This window comes from Molothrus aeneus, chromosome 6, assembly GCF_037042795.1.
Source record: "Molothrus aeneus isolate 106 chromosome 6, BPBGC_Maene_1.0, whole genome shotgun sequence".
In the NCBI taxonomy this organism is placed as follows: Eukaryota; Metazoa; Chordata; class Aves; order Passeriformes; family Icteridae; genus Molothrus; species Molothrus aeneus.
Genome location: NC_089651.1, coordinates 29,404,646 through 29,429,190, shown reverse-complemented (window position 1 = coordinate 29,429,190; position 24,545 = coordinate 29,404,646). Strand labels below are relative to the sequence as shown.

The following is a 24,545-nucleotide window of genomic DNA, read 5'->3' as shown; positions in this document are numbered from 1 at the left end:
CATCTGCAACGGGTGCTGTCCTTAGCTAGTGTACAGTTTGTTGAACACTAGTTGAGTGGAAGGAAGAGAAATGTTCCAACAAATCTCTACAGAATAAATACATATAAAAGTACCCATTTTGCCTTGAGTATGGCTTTTCCTTCTGCACAGGTCTTGTAATTTCCCTAGTACATTTCTATTCCTCTCTATATAAACCTTCTGCAGATTTTAAAGTGCCACACAAGAAAACATGAAAAACAAATGCCATTGAAAATGAAAGACTCTGAAAATTGTGTCCAGCATTCAAACATAATAATAATCAGCAACAAGACACTTGCCAACCTGTGTAAGATTCTCATAGCAACTTGTTCCTATATTCCTGTACAACCATGACACTTCACTATTCTGAAGGATCAATCCACTTCATAGGTGACAAATGACATTTGCTTTATCAGTTCCTACTGTTGAGACATGTGGCTTCTACTGGAGGAAAGGTTGTGCATAAACTGCTAGTGTTCAGCCATCTTGTTTGGTGTTTTTTGGGAGGGAGGAAAGATGGGGTGCTACTCTCCATATTGTCATTTGTGCCATTCCCACTGTGACCCACATAAAAAACCAGGAAAAAGGTAGTAAAATTATTTCACCTTCTTTCTAGAGTAGCATCCATGTTCTGTTTATTTTCTATCTGAACCATGTGCCTTTGCTTATTGCAGTGACTTGGAAGATTAAGCTGTGCCTCAACTCTAATCAATAGGCAGCTTCCTTTGAACACGCCCAGCAGGAAAGATGAAGCTAGGCAGGCTTGGGCAGACAGGGTAAGGGCAAGAATAAAACTTCCTTTATGGCACTGGTCATTATGTAGCCCTCAGATTACAGCCTCCATGAACTAGGAAACTGAGCTGCTTGAAAAGCAGTTTCCTGCAGCATTTTCCTAGGAATCAAGCACGTATTAGACTGGCATCCAATATCAGCAACATATTCCTTTGGGTGAATGTCTCTCTCAGACAATGTTTCACCTATCAAAGTAAATCACACAGAAAGGCCACTAAAACAGACAGTGATCTGTACTAAATCCACTGGAACAAGTCAGTATTAAGCAAGGTAATGTTGCACAGGCATGCTGTGATGAAGCCAGCAGCTGTCACATACAGTATGATATAGTGTCAAATCCTTATACTCCTATATAATACACCTTCAATGGTGACTACATCAGATATATCTACATCCACCTCTTCAGAGCTGAGCAGTGGATTTTTACTATTCTCCAGTTACAAGGAACCATCCTATGCCGTGGAATTAGAGGAACCACTTCAATTCCAACCTACTTGTCTGTTGTGCCTGGTGTGGAGAAACCTCTGTGAACCCAGAGCATAAGCAAAAGCCTTATCTGAGGAGGTGAGACTCGGTGGTATATAACCTACTTTGTTCACTGAGTGTAGACATAGCCCTAGCTTCATTTAGGGAGGAAAAAAAATAACAGATTTTCTTTCACTCAATGCAGGAGCATGCAGAAATGCCAAGTGGCAGCTCCCTTGCCAGTCTTCCCCTAGTACATGTGCCATTTTCTATTTCTGTAGAAATGTCACCACTGTGTAGCACATTTGACCCCATGCTGACCGTGACCATCAGGGTTATTAACACCCTGACAGAGTGTTTCGTATTAACACAAACCCCTCCTTAGCATAGACCCATCTGAACAAGCTGCATGAAGATCTGCCAGCCTCTCCTGGAGGAAAAGGAGGAGCAAATTTCTCCCTGCAGATAGCTTTCCTATCAGTTTGCAAGTAACAACACCAGGAGCACTCTTGCCAAAGGTTAAAAAGAAATTTTTGGCTGAAAGCTGGGAGAGGTTTCCTGATGGGAAAACTTACTGAGCTTGGGCAGTCCCAAAGGAAGGGCTGGAATTTTTAACACGTGGGAAACTGGAGACTCACCTAGATAAAGCCTGCAGATTTCAACTTCAAATGCAGAAAGATGTGTGATCACAATATCTCTTAGGGAATGAAACTAAAGATAGCACTACTGAAAGCAAGCTACTTAAGTCCAAGACTAACTTGGAGACGAGTAGAGAGCTACACTTGAGCAAGACTCTGCTCCCTGCAGGAAAAACTTCACCCCTCAAGAGCAGTGGAGCAGCTCATCCCAACAATTTTGCTTCTTCGTGCATGAGTTAGGGTTCCCCGGGGCTTTTCCAAGACTAGGGTCTCAAGTCCTTTGAAATTCCTCCCAATTCCACCACTTTCAGTTCCATCCTACTGTACACCAGCTAATCATTATTTCAAATCACCTATTTCAGCTGATGCCCGTGAAAAGGGGCAATGTAATAAAGACTGGCCAGGCAGCTCCAAGCCTCACACTGAAGCACCACAGCTGCAGGCACACTTTAGGGACCCAAACACAGCAGATCAAACAAAAGACAAGCCACCTGTCCCCTGATTCCTTCCACAGCTGAAACACACACCCAGAAGAGCACTGACCCAGATGAGGCTGTGGAGGTGTCTTGGTTGCAATTCCATTTACATGAACATAGCAATGCAGAGGCATGAAAAGGAACAATAACTTGCCAGACTCTAGCTGAGCTAGCCACAAGGAAATCTATAGCTTCACCATGGAGGAGGTATTTTGTTTTAGTGGTGGCAGACAGCAAACCTGCCCTAGACAGATGCCAACCTGGCTCATCCTCTGCTTTTGCTGACTAAAGATTATCACGGCTCTTCATCTTTCAACCCTAATTCATGCAGGGACTCCTCTCTTCCTCCAGCTATTTCCAAGTCCTTGCAGCCCACAAGGTTGCCAAGGCAATTATTGCAATGTAACATAAAAAACATCATCTATTAACTAGCAATCAGGAAAGGAGATGGAGGGAAAGGAATATTCAGAGAGAGCAAGCACTTACCATATCTACCAGAACTGAAGACACTGAGAAAGAAATCCAAAACTCATGTTTTCAGAAATATCTGTATATAACACAGCAGTACACAGACCACAGTTCTATACATATTGTGGTATATGAGGGGGTGTCAGAGCCAGCAGTCAATCACTGTCAACACTGACAGAAGTATCTTAGATGTAGCTCACAGCTGAGCTACAGTGAAGGTAAAAGGAGGAAGGGAAACCCCATCCTCTGCATACCTCTCACTTGCAGACCATGAGCTGAATCCCAAGACCTTATCCACAGTGAGCTGAATAATAGCAGACAGATCTGCACTAAATAGAAACTATCTAACCAATTAGCTGGGGTGTCAGGCAATCACCAACACCAAGCTGGACTTGTCCCTGTTGTTTTGAGGCCTGGACTATACAAATAACTTTAGCTAGGCAGTGCCTGTATGCAGAAAAGAATTGTGCTTATTCCTAATACAGCTAGAATGGGAAAAATAGCCAGGAACAAACTCAATACAAAAGAGTGCTGACAAAAGAAGTTGCTAAATTTTGGGAAAATACATGGCTATACACTGGCTGGCTACCTTTTGCAAGTACACTGCCAATACAGGCCTGTAGCCTAGACACAGCCCCTGTGACAGAGCAGAAAACACAAGCTGCAGAAGAATGCTGCCCAAACAAGAAGTACAGTGCAGAACTCTGGACAGCTTGGACTGATTTCACCTCTTTATCTCATAGATTTCTGTGTATGTGTATACACAGAAACACACACAGCATTGCCAAAGGCACACACAACTGAGATGCCACTAATTGCTCCCTAGAGCTGGAAGAGAACTTGAGGTGGATCTCTAACCTACTATCCACTGCAGTGGCTGCCTCTCAGCAGCCTCCTCTGTGTTTATATATACCACAATTGGTTTCAAATATCTAGCATAACAAAGGTTACCTTCCCTTCAGCACACATCAACTGCCATAGCTAAGGACTAGGCTCTTAAGTTCCTCCCAGCTATTTGCTCAAGATTTCAGCTGTTGTAGAGTTCTCCAACATACATTTAATCTCACCTCTTTAGAGTAACTGAGGCAGAACAACAATAAAAATGATACAGAGAGTGTGAGAAGACTTCAGAAGGACGGAGGGAACCAGATGAAGGATGGAATCAAAAGCAAGCAGAGATCAAAAGATGCAGGTTCCATTTAATCTTACTCCAAATAGGAAAAATCCCCTCTCATGTACATGGAATTTGGCTAGAACAATCACACTATTTTTCACCCTAAAAAGCCTGTAGTCAATATCAACCAATAACTCACTTTCCTTCACTCTGTTTTCGCTTGGCTTTGGCAGTGACAGAGTGTGCTGCAGCATTTACCTGCCTGGGTTTGTCAGGCACACATTGCTTAGCTGTGTTATTTTCCCAACATTAGGCACAGAAATGTTACTCTAATAATTCCTTTTCTTCTTGCTGCTGTTTGTGTAAACAGGTACAGTCTTACCCCCTGTGCTGACTCCAGACACTAAAACTGATCAGAAAAACTGACTGCTCTGGAAGACAGTAAATATCTATAAGGTTATTGAAAAGTAGATCAGGCATTGTACAATTTATGGCCTCTGGGATGCTAATTTGATTAGGTCATTTACATTTTGTCCATTTGCATGGTGATCCAGGAGCCCAGGTCTGCTGGTGATGTTTATTTCCCTAGCTAACACCAAGCACACATGCACTTAAAACACACAGTCCAGCAGGAGACCTGATGGACAAGCTTTTTGTGTTAGCCCCAGCAATGGTACATGAACTATGCTCTTGGTGACATGGGCACAGATACAGTGAAAGTGGATCTCATCAGACTTCAGGAACGCCAGTAGGACAAGAACCCAGTTTGATCTTCTATTGCACTGCTGGGTCAAGACACTGGGAGCAGCATAAACCACTAAGTGGTTATTGCAATCCTCCATTCAGCAATCTTGTCTCCAAACCACACAGGGAGTAAAATTTGGAGCAGCTTGGTATCATGCTACCAGAACAAGTATTTAAGTAAAATCAAGTTTTCTGACAAATGCTTTTTTGGCACCTGATATCTACATACTAGGAGAAGTCCAGAAGCACTGCAGATGACTCAGTGCTAAGCTGGAAGCATGTGACAGCGTCCATTGAGGGCACACAAACCCCTCAATGAGCATTTTGAACACCAGATAACTGGTTTCTATCCAGCTCTCCACAGAAATGTTAAGCCTGATTTGACTCACTAGTCTGTGACATTAGCAGAGAACTATTCTCACATTTGGTGTTACTGAGTTTGCCAGCTTTTGCTCATCAGCTGGGACTGGGGCACGTGTGCCTCATACAAGGCAGTCTGAAAGCAGGGAAAGTCAAGCAGGAAGCTCATTAAGTTCACGCTTCACCAAGAAGCCTGAATGTACTGATTCATCCCTCCTTCCTTCCCCCCCAGTCCTGCAACTGCCAGCTTGTGCTGAAGTTCTCCAATTATGTTTATCAAGCTAATTCTTTTCCTTCTTTACTTCTAAGGTGCCAAGCATCTGGTCTGATAGACAAATGGATTTGTACCTTTCGTAGCTTGCCGTAGTCGATGAGCTCTGGACGGTGTCTATGAATTAAAGCACAGAAACCAAGGCCATCCTTCCAACTATGAGAGAAACACAAGAGAGAACAATGAACATTGCTCAGCCACGGAGACACACAGTGGTGAGCATGAGGGAAGGCATGAAGGCAGTGAGACAACTAATTCTGGTTTAGTTTCCAACTAAGAGTGCTTCTGTAAGTGCTGGGAATGAGAGGTATCTTGTACGTGCATGAGACTGCAATGAAGATTCCTTTCAACCCCTCCAAAAATCCATTGTGATTACGACTTGCCCATTGAGGACCTTGGGACCCTGTTTTTGGCAGTTCTCTGTGCTGAACCCTCTGTGCGTGTCCTGTGCAGCACACGAGCTCGAGGTTGAAAAAAGGTGTACCCAAGCCATAAAGGAGGAACAAGGACATTCCTTAGGGAAAAGGCAGATGTCCCCAGCCAGCTGCACTGATGGCAGTTAAGCTCAGAAGTGCTTTACTTTGTATGGCTCATACAAGGCTCCAAGATGTGCTGGAGAAAACACTATTATGTAGAATCTTCACTGGAACATCTGCCAGCTTGGAAATATGAAAAGCAGAGCAAGAGAACCTCTTCTTCCTTCCCAGCTCTGCCATACTACAGAAGTTAGGAGGCAGTCCTTTTGTCATGGCTGCTAAAGCATTCTGAGTTTTCACAGAGCAAAAGCTCTCTTGCTTAGCCCATGCCACAAATGCTGCTCTTGGAGGACTTAATGCCCTGAAGAACTTTATGAAAGGAGCAACTGTAACCTGAATGAGGTACTTGGATTCTCTTAGAACCTCTGCCTTCAGCTTCCTAGGCAGCTCTCTGGACCACACTGTTATTTGTGTAATGTGCACGTGCTTTGCCGTGGGAGGTCTGCCAGGAAAATTGCTGAACATACTGACAGACGTAGGAAAATAACACAGATTGTAAAGCTAAGTTCTTGCCTGTAACTCACCTGATATGGAAGTTCTGGATGTTTACATTTTTGTAGGGGGCTGTCTTCCTCTGACACCATAACAAAAGTCCTTCTTTAGCAGATGTTTCTAGGGAAAGAAAGAAAGAAAACACATCAATTAACTAATTTTCTTAGAAAACAGGAGTCTCTGGAGCATATGCTAGAAAGCCATCACCAAATCCTCTTTGGTAGAGACTGCACTAAATTGTACTTTATTAAACTTCACTTGTCAGAGAATTTCTTGTTTGGAAAAGTCTACTAGGATAGTTTTGTTACTATTATCTTCTTAATGAAGTTCAGTAATAAGGAGATAGCTTTTTGGAACTACAGAGTCTTGTAGGACTCTTAAGTGATAAGTTTATTTTCAGGCTTAGTCATCCTTTTGAGCTACCCTTGAAATCTCTTGTAGGAGAAGCATCTGAAAAACTCATCTCAGTGTGCCTGAGCTTGGCCATAAATGTTCATGAGATGTCAGGGCAGCTTGGGAAGGGTAGCTCCCAAAGATCCTTCAGTGACTTACTTAAGAGGGCATTTTGGGCCATTTAAGTGGCAATGCCATTTAGTTACTCCAGTTGTCCATTATTGAACAATGTCAGGAAAGAACTAAAATTTACCTTCAACTGAGATATCCTGAATGGCAAAACGAAGGATGATGGTCCAAATCATTCCAAGGGTCATTTTAACATTGCCATCCACGATTTCTGTGGGAAGAAAAAAAAAGGTAGAAAGAGAAGAAAGAGACATAAAGTTGCAACTGCAAATCCTTGTAAAACAGGAGCATTGGGGAACATTCCCTTTTGCAGATGGAAGGAACGGAATTCCTGCTAAAAACTGTTTTTCCCTGCCTTCCCAGATGCTCTGCTGATAGGTACAGTACCCCGTAATCAGATTTTGCAGTACAATGCTGAGAGCAAAACAGACACAGATGATCCTAAAGATTGGGAATAAGCACTGATTTAGATCAGTGTAATTCCCCACACAGGCCTAAAAGCACCTTCCTCAGGTATAATTACTACTACTTAGAAGTCAGAGAAGCCAAACTGGGAAAAGGAAAAGCCTTACTTCTCTTATCCCACATCTACTCCAAGTCACCTACAGAACTGTCCCAGCATAAATAGGCCAGAAGAACCAGTGACAATTCCCAGAGCAGATGAGCTCTGACAGCTGGTTTTGTCCTGTGAACAAGATACAACCAAGAAAACCATACACCATAAACATTTTAATTTCAAACAAGCCTAAATACATCACACTTCCTGTACAGGACTTCTTTCAGTCATGTAATTGCCAAAGGACAATTTCTCAATGTCCACACATCCTGGTGGAAGAAGAACCAAGAACTCATGCTGACCAATAAGCACAGAACATAACATAAACCATGACTGTGAGCAGACTGTGCTTTACTGCTCATTAGATTCCACAGCATAAATGAGCAAGGGTCAACAACTTGGAGGTTTTACAAGGCAACTGTTTGCGTGTGTGAGCTATGATCTGTTTAGGATGAAGGATCAAGGTCCTGAGAACAACAAGTGCTTGGGGCAATGCTGGCCCAGAAAGAAGCTTCCATCATGTATGGACTAGAGCCAAACAGTGAGCAGATGGGTCTCAAGTACTGATCCTCAACATCTACAAAAATTCCACAGATATATATACACACACACACAGTTACAGAATTTACAGCCTTCACATTTTTGGATAGTGAAACCAGCTGAGCTGTTTTCTCCTACTCATTCTCTGACAGGTCCCTATATGGCAGGATCTTTCACAAATAAATGACAAGTCACAAGAGTATTTTCAGTAAGAAAATGTTTGGAGGTAGAATAATTCAAGTCCCAAGAAGACTGTCAGAAACCATTTTTGTACTACTGTAGACTCCTCCATGCCACTTCTTTCCTAAAGCTGCCCAGCAGGAATTAGGTTCTGGGGCAAGCACAATTTGTGGTATAGGCAATTGATGCCTGTCTGGATAGTGCCACAAAAGTAACAATATTTTAATCTTTCCTTTTAAGCTGTTAAAAAATGCTTTTCTTCTCATGAAAAAAATTCAAAATGTGAACCTCATTGTATTCAAAACCAACAGAGCAGCAGCACACACCCCAGAAATAGATTTTCAGAAATTGTGTCCAAATTCCTGAAAACTTGTGATTTAGAGATACATGTCAAGCAACTTCCAGCGTAAATCAGAATTATAAGCTCTACTGTCCTTAGACATACATGCGAATTAGTGATTTACAGATGCAGAAGACAGAAAGCAAGACATGCAGCCTTGTTCTACTGCAGTAAAACTCTGTCTCTGCTCCTTTCTAAACTTCAGAGTACTAAGATCTCTTATTGGGTCATCAGTTTGCCCAGAATTAAACAGCCAATAACTTTTCAGTTCAGTACAAAAAATCTACAGTTATTTTGCTGGCATGAAAAAACTGTGTTTGCCTGTTGACAGTTTTCACACAAATTAATTTTTTACAGACATTTTGAGGTCAGGGGGTTGTCTGCTAGGCTGATGCAAGAAAATGTCATACGATGGCAAGTGTATTCAGTTCTGTACTTTTTGTATTCTTCAATCCTCCAGTAAAGCACTGCAATCAACTTGAAGGAGAATCCTTGCTATTTTTAAAAATACCTGAGATACTGCAGCTAAAATATACAAGAAAGTACCTGCATTTTCAGCTTGTTTGTTTTGTTAATGTGATTGATAATCACGGGGATCTTCAAAAATCAAAAAATCCAGTGCTTGTAAAACCCCCAACAATTGGCAGGACTCTTCTAGGATATATTTAAGACCTGAAACTAAATGGAGCTCTTTAATGGGCTTGATTAAAATCTGATGACAATACTTTAATGCTGAAAATGCTTCATGAATAGTAATAAATCAATCAGTGAGCTGAAACAGGTAATTAATATTACTGCTCCATGGATTTAAATTTGAAATAAAGGTCCAGACACTTATATAAAACCGACAGTGTAAAGTCGCTAACATCACAGAAGAACTCAGCACTACCTTCTGGTCACATTCTAAAATTCTGGTTTTATAAAGTCAGCTGGTGGAATTAAGGTGGAAGCATCCCTTCTTTCCCAGTCTTCTTCACAGCACAACTCATTTAAAAAGAAAGATGTGCTCCCTGTTCCCATATCTGAATATTCTTTAGCAGTGCACCAAAACAAAGATGTTGTGGAGGAAATCCACAACAGTAGTAGAATATTTCTACTACTTCATCTCTACATGTCATCTTACTTTACACAGTACCACCATGTACCAAGCAGATACTGAAGTCAGTGAGATTAGTGAGTGATCCATCCCAGAATACACATTTAACAAGCTACACAATCCTCTGTCTTTTTTTGTTGTTGTTGTTGCTCTTTGAAATAGACTTGACAAAATGGTCTAGTGCTAAAAATCTTCTCCTGGAAACCTGGTTACAAAGTCAACCCAACTGATCAGAAGACTCTATGCTCTTTGGCCCTCACTCACTTGGTCTTCCATCCCAGTACTCCCTACTGCCAACCTCCTTTTCCTTCAGAATTCACCACCCTGCATCTGTGCCAGTCTCTTTCTAGTACAGTAGGATAGGCCAAGAAACAAAAGCGAAAAACATGGCTGCAAAACAGGTTTGCATGAAGCTTTCTGCTTCCTGGTGATGAAGAAAAAGAAACTCCACAAGAATTGTTAAAAAGTTGAATACAACACTATAAAGCCAGAACAATCTAATGTCTAATTAAAGACAGTATGCTTGGTCCCTGCTGATATAAGGAAGACTCAGTAATGTGAGAGCAGTTCACGTATTAAAAAGCTTGGAATCATAAGTATTTTCTAAAAGCCTGACTCTGCTTTCCAAGTGCTCTTTCTAGGCAGGGCCTCTGCAAGCACTGTGTGCACTTCAGCACCAGCAGCTGTTGAAGGAACAGCAGCACAAGCACATGCTATCAATGTGATTTACATTCAACTTGAGGGTTGATCAATTGCTGGCTAAAGCTGGTGAAGCATCTGCGTCCACTAGAAGGAAATTTTTTGCACCAGTGAATATGCTTCCACCCAGCTCCTATCACTGCACCAAGTAACAAGTAGGCAAGAACTACAGTACTGGCTGGCCACAGAGACATGCCTTTTGAAATGCCACCACCTCTTTTATGAACTCATTTTGAAAAATGCAAAAATTATTAAGCTTCCTTTCCTACCATGGATATTTAGAAGCAGAATCAGCAATACAGAAACTGTTATCCCCTCCTAGATACTTCTGAGCTGCCCATGAGAGCAGAGCCTTTGGTTACCCCATGGAGAGAAGAAGTTGCAGGGCATGAACAATTGGCAGGATAGCATTATGATCTGGGAATTGGAGACCTACAACAACAATGGTGACAACATGAAGGCTGCTCCGCACTTCGTTTTTCAAACAAAAGCCAAATACAGCAGGACAACTATCCATGCTCCTGTCTTCAGAAAGCATGTTGCTCCTGATGGTCCTGTCAGATTTAGGACAGACAGCTGGCATTGTTTGTGAGGGTGTAACTTTCAAGTCCCTAACAGAGTGGACAGGACATAGGGACAAATAAATGCTATGCTTCACTCACTGACATAGAGAGACCCTACCTTCCCCTTTTTTTAATAGTGAAATAAATGTATCCGTGCACTGCCTGGTGCTTCAGTAGATGTTTTATGATGGGACTTTTGCAATCACTGAAATCCTTCAGCTTTATTTCTCCTTTTACTTGTGCAGGTGAGAATAGGGGTCAGTTCATCCAAAGTTATCTGTATGTTGAAGTAAGCAAGATCTGTTTAAGAAAACAGCAACTTTCTATGCAGATTTAAGGTAAAAATAAACCAGTCCTAGGGTGACATACTTGACCTATTCAGCTTGTTAAGTCCCAGGAGCATTTGACATGAATATGGAATCTATTACAGCAAAAGAAGGATCCTGAGGTGTCAGATGACAGTGAGATTTAAAAGCAGATGAAAACCATTTGGCTAAAGTCTTCCTTGATCCAGATTACACAGATCTGCTGTATGCCACAACATACTTTGATTCTATGGACTCTGGCTAACAAAATATTTAGATTAAAACAAGCAAAACCAAACCCCCCAAAAAAGTCCCTAAAATTCATGTGTCAGAAAGGTTCATAATCCCTTTCATGGACAGAATAAACTTCAGTGCTGTCCAAAGAAAATTCCATTTTTATAGCTGATGTGCAGTTTACTGCCCAGCAAGCCCCTGGGCTGACGGGCTGGGCAGAAGTCCCTGCAGCAGGTTATGCTCCTTGGTGACAAGCAGAGTGGCCTGGGCTCACTCTGTGTGCCAGGGCAGGCACTGGGGCGGGCAAGTCCATGCTGTGACCACACTCACATGGCCTGAGAGGCATCACAGCACAGGCCCAAGCACTCTGTATAAAAATCAGAACTAACCTTAGGCTAAACTGCAGTGCCTTGCCACCTTTGGTAGTTTAAAGAAAGCCATATGTATTGTCGATATAGCTGCATAGGCACCAGGACAAAGGAAAGCCAGGAAACATTTGGCAGGGGACTTCAAGATCCCTATTCAGATTGATATGGATCATACTTCTGTCACAAAATGGCACTTCACAGCCTATTTCTGAACAGGGTGACTGCTGTCAGTCCATACTGAATAAGTGGGCCCTGGTGATCTTTGGTCACAGATCACTTGACTTGCAAATGACTTTTAAGTGCTGTGAGATGCAGTCACAGCTGACTCAGGAACAGGACTCAGGAGATTAAAAACATAAATCCCTCAGAAGAAGACGAAAAGAAACTAGTGCCATGGAGAACAGAATCAAAAGGGGGAAAAAAGGGGAATTTAGGAAGAAAGAAAGATAGGGTTAGCTATACTCTGAAAAATTTGAAGGAGCTATTTAAGGTAGACCATATCTAGGTCCAGATCCAGCTTCCAGTTTTCTAGTCTGAAAAGGGTCCTATACAGATATGGACTATTGTATCAGACACTGGATGCATCAGTCTTTTTGTAAGGGCACAAAGTGACCTTAGATGTGTTTTTGTTTTCCATAAACAATATTCACAGCCAACAATAGCCTCAGGTTGCTACTGCTGAAAAAGCTGAGAAATCTGAAGGAAAGTTTTGCATGCAAAATATCAGTATAATTCAGCCATTGATCTCTTGTATTTTGCTCTTCAATACCAAAGACAGTGAAGAGGCATCTGCAATGTCCCTGACATTAGTTCTAAGTTATCCCAAAGTCTCCATGAAGTTAAAGCAGTGTGCTGAGGTAAAGATTTTGGTAAGGCAAACATAAGCACCTGCAGTGGCTGAGGTAATCTGCCTGATCTGACATGGAACAAATGAACCATAGGATGGGTACAGGTCTTGGAGATGCCCCAAGAGAATGCTTGAAAATTCAGAACTGGGGACAGCGTGCCAAGACTGCACTGACCTCATAAGCTGAGAACAGGCAGAGCTCAGCCCTGTAGCCCCAGGACTCTCCCAAAGAAGGAATACACATCCAGAACTGTATCATGGGCTCATTTCCTGGCTGTGTCATGAGCTTCCCTAGAGAAACCAAGTACTTCCATCTGCAAGGTGGAGATAACAAACCTCCCTCAATTTCCATGGTCACTGTAAAGACAAACCTAGAAATATCTCAGAAGCAGAGTATCTCCACAGCAACAATGACAACCTGAATCCATAGGAAGGACTTACAAACAGATCCAGAACAGAGAAAAGTGTCATGAAAACCTGTAAGCCCTTCTCGGACTTGGGTGACATACCTGTGAAACACCCACCACCTCTGCTAAAAAGACAAAAACCTTGCACAGCTGCCTGGTTTCTGCATGGTCTGCAAGTTCTTGAGGGCATCCCAGATGCTGCCCACACTGGTCTCTACACAGTGATAAAGGCTTCCAGCCAGAGCATCCAGCTATGTAGGGTGCACAACCAGAAGCCTGGAAGCCATGAAAGTTGGAATCTCTGGGGTCCTTGTCCTATGCTGGGGACTGCACTTGGCTTTGACCCATGCAATGTCCTGCAGCAAGAGATCCTTCTCCAGCAGCTCTGAAACAAGCTAAATACAAATAACTGCTATGCTTCAATTCAGAGCTGTCTTCATTTGAGAAAGAAGTATCTCAATTAATTTGTTTCTGCCATTGCTCAAAGTTTTTCTTAACTCATGAGAACCAGGAGAAAAGCAGGATGACCTGACCAATAATCCCAAATGGAAATCAGGTTTGGCAGCCTGGTGTGAAGATCAGATTTAAATCCAGAGTAAAAACCTACTATATCCCATTTTTAACTCAATTGTTTATTCTACAAGAACACAGTAGGGCTAGGGAGAGGAAATGGGAAGGGAAATGACATGCTGCTATGAAAGAAAGGCAAAGGCTAAGCACAGCTTGGGCTCAGAAAAAATCGGACGGTTCCTTTACCTTCTGCTCCAATGGATACTAGCTTGACTCCTTTGCTGGCAATGAAATCCAAGGCCTTGTTCACATTGGATATTTTGTGCACTCGCATTTTGCCTCTTTCAGGCTTTGCCAGACGTTCTCCTAGTAAGAAAAGAGGCAAAAAAATAGTATTAGAAAACAGTTCTGAACCTGCTCTTCCCTGGTGCATGTTTCCTGTGGTGTGGCTACCAGTGCTCAGCCTGGCAGAGAGACTTCCCTGCATCCTTTCAGGACAGCCACACTCACCGTTTAAGCACCCCCAGAAAAAATCAGACAGAAAAGGATCTTTTTGATGCATCCCAAGTAAGTTAGTAACAGAGAACCTGTCCTTTTCAGAGGACCTTTGCACCAGAGAGGAAAAAATCTGTTAAGTCTCCATTGAGCTTGGCAATGGAACCAACCTCCTCTAGCCACAAGATAACGAGGCCTGGGAAGAGCACAAACTCCCCCCTCCCTTACAAAGACAGGTGAGGAGCTCTCCTCCAGCATTTCCAACACCCAACTTACATAGCAAATCTCTCCTTGGAACTACCTACAGTCAGGTATGAGGGAGATCTTGTACCTTGCCTTTTCTTTCCCCTAGCCAAGATTCAAATCTCCTTCCTCTCTAGTTTCTCCACTGAATGGCCAAAACTGCCTGTATCAGGAAATAAAATTACTTCTTTGGCAAAGTGGTTTTATAACTATCACATCAACTCCTTTCCATAAAGTCTGATGTATTTCTAACTCTATACTAGGTCTTTTACACAGGTGCATTTTAAATGTTTATACTGAGGCACAAAGAAGGAAGCAGCCTAGAACAGGTTAATCTCTGATAAAAATCAGTCTTAGGATAACACCCAGCTCCTGACTGCAACAAAGCTGGTAGATTTGGAAAAGCACTTTCCAACCTTATTTATTTGAAAGAGGTACATAAAGTGCAGTCCTGCCCTTCTTGATAGGGCTGCTTGTAACTACAGTCTGCTTTTACTACAATAACCCAAACACTCAGAGTAAGCAAATTAAAGCTTGGACAGGTGGACCTTCCAAAGAAACCTCTAACAGGAATATAATTAGATGGGATTTCAGGAACCACCTGTATATGACAACATTAGAAGTGAAGAGAACATCCACTTCCAGATCACAAGCTCCAGAATACAAAAACAATCAAAAGAAAACCCAAGCTGGTTTTGTACTTAAAAAAGGTGTAATTAAAAGGAGATCAAATAGGCAAGTCCAGGCAAGTCACTTGACCTATTCAGTTCCAAAAGTCTCCTGCTATATCTTGAACTGAATTTTTAAGTCAATGTAAGCTGACTCAAACACTTTATTTGAAGTTTAAGTGTGAGAAAGAAAAGTACTTGGCTTGTTTCCTAACACAGATGTGAGGAAAAGCTAAAACAGAGAAGAAAATAGTATCTCCACAACCATGCCCTCTAAAGGAAAAATGTCTGGAAATTACAATCCTTTAAAAGTGTTTCAGGGTTACTGTAAAGTGGTGCCATTACCTCTCACACTAAAGGATAAAGCTAGATTCATTTTTAAAAGAAAACACTGATGTCTGACAATTTAAGTAAAAAGATGTATTTTATGGTACTGCCTCCTTCCTAGGATTAAAAGAAAACCCCAACTCTTTTGCTTTAATGGAACCTCAAGTACATGCCACAGTACACTGCTTTATTTTTCCACTTAGATAATGCTAGTCATTCTGAAAAAGCTGAAGCATTTTTGTGACAGTTATTTGCTACAGTTTCACAATGACATTTTTATGTGTAATTTTACAATAGACTTTAGCAGTCTTACGCAGCCAAATGTCAACAAATGGGTTGAGCCAGCTAAAACCCAGCCACTTCCTTCAGTTCAATGTGACTGTAAACTAGCCTTGCAAAAAGAAAAATAAAGACAAGTGATTAGGTTTCAGCTGGGATAGCAAGCTGATCCAATTCACCTCGTGGCCCATGTGCAATGCCAGTGCAGTGGAGAGCATCTGACCTGCTCTCCCTGGGGCTGGGGAGAGCAGGATTGTTCCCCCTGACAGCCATGAGATCCTCAAGTCACTGATGGTGATGGCAAACCTCTCTCAGATTCTAATCCTTTCTCTGTGAACTTTTTTAGCTTTCAAAACCCAATGACCATTTCCTTCAGACTTGGACTTCATTAGAGACTTAGATTTCCAGAAAAAAGCATCATCTGGTTCCACGCCATACATTATTAATGATGTGGACTGTTAGAAGGAAGCCTGCTAGAAATGTTCTACTTTGAGCTACTGGCATCACTGGCTTTATTTCTCAGTACTTCTCCTAGCTGACAAAAGGAAAATGGTCTACTACTTGCTTCCATTCTCTGATTCTCATGTAGTAGCCCAAGGTTGTGCTGTAAAAGCCAAGCAATGCAAGGATGTGATGGCATAGAAGTTGTTTCCTGCAAATTTGTTTAGGAAAAATTTCAGTTAGTGACTCTGCCTGTTTGAATGAGGAAAAAAGCACCTTACAACTTTATTTTAGAAGTACTAAATGTAAGTTCAGCCTTTTTCAGTCTTGTATTATTTTTAAAACGGCTTTGTCAGGGGAAGGAAACATATATGGTGAAAAATGAAAGTGTATCCTTTGGGGCAGGAGGTTGCAGCTGTTACTTCCAACCACAGAGGCCAATCAGAGAGGACCTGCAATGAAGAAGTCCCAGGACAGTCCATGGAACTTCCCCTGCTGTACAGTGACTGGGAACAAGGGGCTCTTGTGGGGCTGAAAGGGGACCTGTCAGCAGCACAGCTCACCACCAGAAGGTACCGCACCGAGTAAAACTGAAGCACTCTCCTCTTGCAGACCATCATTGCTTCCCATACTTCGGGAAACTGCACTGGATGGGAAAACTGCTTCCTACTTGCCCCAGATGCCTGGCACCAATGTGTTCCCAAGGACACCTGTGAGGGTCTCCCTCCCTGAAACAGCTTTCCCACAGTCCCAGTGGCAGTCCCTCTTCCACCCCAGGGTCTCAGGAAGCTTCCCTGATGCAGGCTCCATCCCTCCAGCCATGGCAGAGTGCAGCAGCAGCAGCAGGCACCCTGCAGCAGGGGCAGAGGGAGGGAGATAGTGCTCCCAGCCAGGTGGAGGAGGCACCCAGCTCCACATGGCTCTCAGCCAAGCTGACCCAGCACTCTCATGGCTGAAAGCTCTTACAGCTTCCTACTCTGGGTTAGAGGAGATCAGCCTGACACAGAGAAAACCTGCCCATGCCAAATTCCCATCAGCAGCTCTGCAGTCCCCCAAAATATGTGAAGAGGAAAGCGTGAGCCAAGAGCTGAAAGGAAAGGCCAGAAGCTGGAACTGGAGGGCTACCAGCCACCCAGAGACTCACCATTTTGGCAGATGATGAGTGGCCATGGCAAAAAAAATACAGGTGAGCCCTTGCCAAACATCAGGAGACTCCTGACCCTCATACACTGCTCCCCATATGGGCTGCTACTGCCCCAGCTATGGACTGAAGGGGTTGCTAGAGGAGCTGGTAGCTGGAAAGAGGCTCTGCATGAGCACTGGGGCTCACAATGGATAAGGGAACTGCAATGATGGAAGTGAAATGAGGAAAACATGTGCTATGTTTCTCTTTTTTTGCCACTGTACTTAGGAGAGCTGTACCGTAGCTTCTGCTGCCTCTAGGGAGAGGATCCTCAGTCTTAAGAGAGTGAAGGACCATGGCCTCTGGTGGGATGCAGTTCCCAGCTGTCCCCCACACCTGTGCCCCCTGGTCATGCAGCTGCAGGCACAGAGCCACTCTGCACTGGGACAGGGACATGCCATGCCTGTGACACTGCAATTGGAAGCCCCTGACTTCTTCTCAAACAGAGGTGGATCTGACAGGACATGCCAGTGAGCTACCAAAGGGACAACAGCAGAGGAAGAGTGGGAGATGATGCAAGGAAACGAAGCAGCATGAGATACAAGATCCCTGCTTTAGCACCAAGCCTCATCAGCCTTCTCCTGCACATCCTTCTCTTCCCTATCTTCCAACCCAGCCATTAGAAGCTCAGCCCATCTGTCAAGGCCCATCTGCCCCAGGGTCCTCTCTGAGGGAACATAAATACAGAAAATACACTAACAGGACTCTGCTACCTCATTTCTTACAAGCACTGCAGAAACAATGTGCACACCGCAAAGTTTTGATAGTGTTTCAAACTCAGATCCCTCCAAACCACCAGCATGGGCAAACTCCCTGAGATTTCATTCTATATTCATAACTTCTTGAAAAACACTGCCAATAAACTGACAGAATCTTTACACAAAATGGAAAAAGGGAAGGTAAGGAAAGAAAAGGGACATAGGACAAGCTGTCTGAGTGCTACTATCATGGCCCTTTAATTGAAAAATATACCAAGGTCAGGAATTCAAGTCACTGGATTGCTGTAACTGGCTCAAAAGCCATCAAAACAAAGTCTGTGAGCTGGGGTGAACAATCCCAGTTTGATAAATACAGTCTTGCCCTCCTTCAATCCCTCCTACAACACTTTAGTAAAGTATTTATTTCATGAGCACATCAAAAGGGATTACTGCTTACATGAAATAATCCCTGAGAGATATCTGTCTAGTAGTGGGACAATTGTGACACAGAATAAAAACAAATCTGACCTAACTTGTTCATGCCACTGCTTTTATTTCAGAGGGATTTTTTTTCCCCATGAAGGTTTGAGCATTAAGCTCAGATTGAAACTAGAATGGAAAAACTTGAGTCATGGCTGAAACTGAATGACACAGAAGATTTACTGGTTTGACTCCCTTCTTCCAGTAACTTCTATCATACTCCCACTGCCATGATTTCCTAGTGCAGCATTCCCACACTTTCCAGAGCTGCTTCATCAGCCCTGCCAAGCAGTAAGAGCCACTGCCTGGATCTTCACAGGAGGCTGTGCATTCCTGACAGGCAGAGAAAAGCCAAGAAGCCAGAGCAGGAATGCAATAGGCAGCCTGCACAGGCCATGAGCTTTGGAGTACATTCCAAAATGGCCAGTGCTGGAGACATATATTTGTTAGGGAGAAATTTGTTCCAAATCAGGAAGCAGCTGTTCTTCCATTTCAGCAAAAACTGCAGCATCACAGCCCTTGCAATCAGCATCCTGCACGGGCAGCACCGCACAGAACCTCTCTCACCTGAAATGACTTCCAGAAGTAACATGAGTTTAAGACCATCCCTGAAATCTTCCTCTATGTTCTCAATCTGTGTCCCAGCCTTGCGGAGGTGAGAATTACACCATGCTGTAAATGTCTAAAACACAAAAAAGGAAAGGGGGGGGGAAAAAAAAGGCAGTCAGTAATCTTCCCACAAACCAAACAACAATTCGCAACCAAATCAGTGCTGTTAAGTACCATGACAAACGCTCATCAAGTTCTCATCTCTCCATCCATGTCCTTGTGGAGCACAAGCATTTGCACCTCTAAAAACCCAAAGAAGATGCAGGATGTTTCTGTAGCAGAGGAAATCTGAGACAGTCATTTCACAGCTCCAGCACATCTGATGTTCTGGAGAGGCTCCTCATTTTCTGTTTGGCTTAGAATACCTTGAAAGCGATTTTTAAGCATGCTAAGTGCTCAGATTGCTGAAGACTTCCAGTGGTATTAGATAGGACATATTATTATGAAGGAGAACAGAGAACAGCATTCCAGATTATCTTGTCCCTAGAGAGGTGCTTGAGAGAAAAACAGAACCATTCTTCAACCACTCTGATCTACTCCATCCCCAGCAACCCTTAGACACTGAAGGAGAGCCTGCTGAGCTCCTCAGGCACATAAATCACATCTCAGTAGTGTCTGTCCTGCTGCATCCATTCTCACTGACTAACTGCTAAACAGACCTCCTTTTCCTGTGATCATCCCACCTTTCCTCCCCCATCACATACATGGAAGAGTAAATACTTTCTGAATGAGGATAATATCACCCAGTAGAAGTGCAGGTCCTAGAAAGGATACAGGTAACCATTACTTAGTGACACTAATGTCTAGCACAGCCCCAAAACTCCCACTACTTGAGAGCCTCTGGCAGAAGCACCATTGCAGCCATCTCAAAAATAAAATCACAGCCACTCTGTAATTAGTGATACCATGCACCACCACTGGAATAATAATCCGAGTTTGAAGTGCAGGACAGACTGAGGCCCAAAGTACAATACAGCCAGTTCTATGCAGGCTAAACAAAACTCTTTTTTGAAAGCACCTTCTGACTTCAACTAGTAAAGACAAAAGTATCTCTCATGTGAGAGAAATTGATTTCACCACAACAGATGACAACACATTTTTTGTGGTTGCAATCTGTGAGCCCATGCTCTGAACAATGGGCATGTGGGGCACTGACAGGGGAGAGACCATCTCTTCCAAGAGATGTGACAGGAGTTATCTCAAAAGAGTACCATGTGAACTAGTCTGAAAAGAAAAGTTTGATGATCAAAGCACAAGGAGCAAATATAAAACATCTCAGACACCTCTGTGTGGCATAGACTTAGATAGTTGAATCAAAGAGCTGAATCTCATCTGAACGTGCAGAAGCTGTCTGACACAAAACTACTGTTTGAAGAGTAAATGGGAGCAACCAGGAAGACAAGTTTGCTCAAGTGCTAATGAATGTGTTTGCCAGTGTTTGAATAGCAGACCAAGTAAACCCTTTCCTTTGTACAACCTGATAACCCCTCTATCACTCTCTAAATAGAAGTCTGAGGTTACTCAAAAATGAATGTATCCAAAAGCTCAGTGCTACCACAAGGAAAGTCTTCCCTCCCTCTCCCAGATGTGGTCCTGGAGCCAATTCAACTCACTGACCCAGCAAAGAAAACTGTTTACTTTCTTAAGGCTGGTCTTCTGCTCAGTAGCGCATGGAGGCAGTTCAGCAGAATTTTAACAAGCCTCTACAAAAAAAATTGGGCACACAAGGGCCAAGCAGGAGGGTGGAGTGGACCACAGCAGTCATGCCATTTTAAGCTGCTGGAGAACCACAGAAGGAAGGACTCATTTAATACTGAATCACAGCATGGCAAAAATTCAGAAAGGCTTTACTACTTATGCATGGGATTTCAAAAGAAAGATCACTCCAAATGACAACAGGATTGTTCTTCAGTGTCTCAAAGCTGGGCTTTCACTACTAACCTGCTCTCATTTGAGTTCACCAGACCACAAATAGTGCGGCAGAATCTTTCCTTGGAAAAAGCATTGCTCAACAGCTGCCAAGGCTTCCACTGCTGTGCTTTGGCCTTGTTCTCCACTGGGACTGTGGAATGGAGCAGGACAACAGCACAGCTGTAAATACTTTTACGGCAATGGCCCTTTGGACACATGCATGTATTGTGAAAGTCTGGGATCTCTTTTTTCAAAATGGCCTGGTTTTCTTCCAGATTTGGAAGCTTGGAAAAAAGAAGAGTAAGTAATTAAGCACCTTTTATTGCTTTTTATTATTAATCCCCTGAGAAAAAAAAAAGAGGTGGTGGGTTGGTTTTTTTTTTGGAATAAAAATGGTTTTATTTGGAAAAGGGCCCTGTATCCTGAAGTACATCCTTTTGGTTCTCTTTTCTTCATTCTACTGCTTGAGCTGTATTACAAGAAGAGAGGTTAATTTATTTGGCTCCCTTTTGCAGCCAAGCTACTTCACTCTTCCAATGTGGAAGAGTGGGCAATGAGAGCAAAGATGCTTTCAAATGCTATATCATCATCACATATCAAAGTATGAGAGTAAGTTTTGTCAGAAAAGTTGTGGATGTCCATGAACCTCCTTCTCATATGTGGACAAAATACCTTGAGCTAGTGTCTGGACCTCGGTGACATTACAGAATTCATGTTGATTTGAGGAAGAACCCTGAGAGCTAACTCACAGGCTACAAGGCTGCACTTTTAGTTCTTGTCTGACTTCTCTGAAGTCATTTCAGCTTTGTTCTCCCTCAGCCCAACGCAGTTCAGACATCTCTGCTTTAAATCACTGATAATTCCAATAGAGTTCTACAGGGCATCTCTCTGCACAGTTTGAGGGTGGAAGAGAGTCACCAGTTCTACACTTCCAAGAAACACAGATGAAGTTAAATGCAAACCACAAATCTTCTAAACTTTGCTTTATTGAAAAGCCTGGCAGGATAACTAGATCAGTGAGAGTATTTTTATTGCTGCAAGAGTCACCTAGGGCTTGGTGGGAAACAAAATCCCAGAGCCAGCACCAACTTCTCAGCTGGAACCATCTCCATCTCATCATGGCCTCAGACAGGCTGAGTGACACAATCCCACAGAACACTGCCATTAGCCATGAGTGGCAGAATGGACACTTCAGCTTCTCAAGAACTCGGACCCTGAAGGGTGAATGGATGGAGCACAGACAGTTTCCATGAGACTGTTCCCAGATGCACAAACATTTTCTCAAAGCATCTTAAGGTCCCACAGGAATTCCAACAAGCATAATACTATAAGCAGCACAACAGCATATGTGAACAGCAACAACCAGCATCCCAGTATGGATGCATTAGGCCATTTTAAAAGAAAGCAGGATTATGAATGCATTTAATAACTGCAGTGGGACTCACAAACTCTATTCACCACAGATCAACCCAGAACAAAATCTATCAAAACATAATCTTCAGAAAACAGCTTTATGTTGCATTTGCTGTACATACTACAGAGGGGTAAAACACCTTCTTACTTCAAAGCAGTAAACTGGAAAGAGATCTGACAGATAGGAGAAGCCTGGAGAAGTCATAAAAGCAGAGGGAAGCAAGAGAAAGGAGAGCTGAAATTTTTGCTGTCCACTGAGTCTTGCAATCCTGGCAGTCTTGTTTAGAGCCATTTTTACTGACTTGGCTTCATGCATCTGCACAGGATCCTTTTTGTTATTCTAGGAAACCTACTGAAACCTCCCACTCACCCCAGCCACCTTCTGGGCAGTACAGCCACTCCTCCCTACGCCTTGAGTCACAGCTACCAGTGGCAATCAGCTCGGTGGCAGCTAAGCCCTGCTGTGCTGCCTGGCACCAGCAAACAAGTTCTCAAAAGTGGAAAGGGCTGTCAAAAGCAGCCAGTCACCTTTCTGGTGCAGGCCTGTGCCTGGGAGCAGTCAGGTAAGGGAAAAAACCACAAAAAACCACCACACCTGCATTTGTTGCGGTGAGGTGACTTGCACCCAGTTCAGAAGGCAAAAATACACTGCCAGGCAAGAAGCTGCTCAGAAACAGCAGAGGTTCTTCCTTGCTGTTTGCAGACACAAAGTCTGGAGATTATTCTCATGCTTACTTCTAACTCCCTGTCCCAAAGACAAGAAAACAAATAGTCTGTTAACGTTGAGGCTTATGGAAGTTTTAGAGCTGGAAAACTACTTACTGTTAAATAATAGCACAGAAACCTCACACCATAAATTTTCTGTGGCAACTGCACAAGAGGTGCAAACAGAGCTGTGTTTCTTGGCCCTTGGATCTTTCCATATATTGTACTTGCAATTTTATTTTTGGACACAACAGATTGCCAAGATACCCCTGCAGGTCTGCCTCTTGTTCACTATGGAAGATGTCTGATGAAGGAGCACGTGTGTTTGCATGTACATGGATGCATTTCTCATCAGTGCTCTCTGGACTCCCTGCTCCTATCTAGCTATGATTTGTAGCTTTTTCTGTTTGTGGTTTTGGAATTTTTTTCCTTTTTACATCCCAGCCTAAGCAAGATCCCTGACAACAAGATCAACTCTTGCTATTTGGCTGCTGGGTCCTGCACGAGCAATAGCACATTGGTATTCTACCACAATACAACCTGTCAGATAACAAAAAGAATAACAAATATCAAAAGTAAGCAAATATGATTAACTGTTCTGCTGCCTCAGTATATTTACTGCTGGGGTATCCTCTGCAAGGCTACCTGTACGCCTATTTTAATAGTCATGCACACCCTTTTTCTTGACACAACATGAGAAGTCTTTGCTTCTTCACTGTATTAACCCTTTCCCAGTCACAAGCTAGTTAAAAAAACAGCCAGGTGATAGCTAGTCCTGCAACCAAAACTCTAATGAGACACCATCTTCAGCTAGATCCTTCCAGGTGTCTCTCAGCCCTGCCAACTGCAAACCTACCCATACCACTTGTGCATACACACATGCACTCTCTGGTATTCTCTGCACTTCCCCAACATTTGCTTTTGTTCCCGAAAGCCAATAACCTTTCCCCTCCACACTTATTTCCAACCTGAGTACCCTTCTGGTACCAAAGTGGCTCAGGAGAAATCCTGAAACCTAGGGAAGCAGGACAGTAAGTGAACATTTTAAAGTTTAAAGAATGTTTCTGCCCCAAAAGCAGCAGCACCAATACCACTTGGAGCAAATCTAGAGAGCTCTTTGCTGAAAGAAGGCAGTCATAAGGCACTTGGGCTGCTGAGCAATTTTAGCAGTGTAAATGTCAAAGCTACCACAGCCACATAAATGACAGATACTAAAAAAATAAATAAATGGTCAGTTTCATCTCTTTGTGGCTGTGACAGTGACATTCCAGCTTTATCTGACCTTTCCAGATGCTCTTTACTTCTCCCCTTGCTAAATAACCCTTCCACACAGCCCTGCTTTCCATGGGTCAATGTAAACTTTCGGACACAGCCAAGAGACTGCCATATTTGTGTAACAGCCCTGGAGAAGCTGTAACTGAGCCAGAGCAGGGCTCATTGCCTCTCTTCTGACAGGAGAAAGGTCTGGCTGTAGCAGAAGAATTCACTGGAGCACTGCCTCTCCAGACCACCACCACTGTGCTCAAAGAGCAGCAGTGTTCATAGCCACCAG

General features: G+C 43.0%; 1 protein-coding gene across 5 annotated transcripts in view; it reads right to left on the bottom strand.

Annotated features, from left to right (window-relative positions):
- ACTN1 (actinin alpha 1) overlaps positions 1-24,545 on the bottom strand; it is an 86,063-nt gene that overhangs the window by 26,504 nt on the left and 35,014 nt on the right. For all 5 annotated transcript variants that reach the window (XM_066552961.1, XM_066552962.1, XM_066552960.1 and 2 more), the window contains exons 2-6: positions 18,923-19,037; positions 13,788-13,907; positions 7,021-7,107; positions 6,407-6,494; positions 5,424-5,502 (exon numbers count right to left, since the gene is read on the bottom strand). In XM_066552961.1, coding sequence (XP_066409058.1) covers positions 5,424-5,502; positions 6,407-6,494; positions 7,021-7,107; positions 13,788-13,907; positions 18,923-19,037 — 489 coding nt within the window. The remainder of the gene's footprint in view (positions 1-5,423; positions 5,503-6,406; positions 6,495-7,020; positions 7,108-13,787; positions 13,908-18,922; positions 19,038-24,545) is intronic.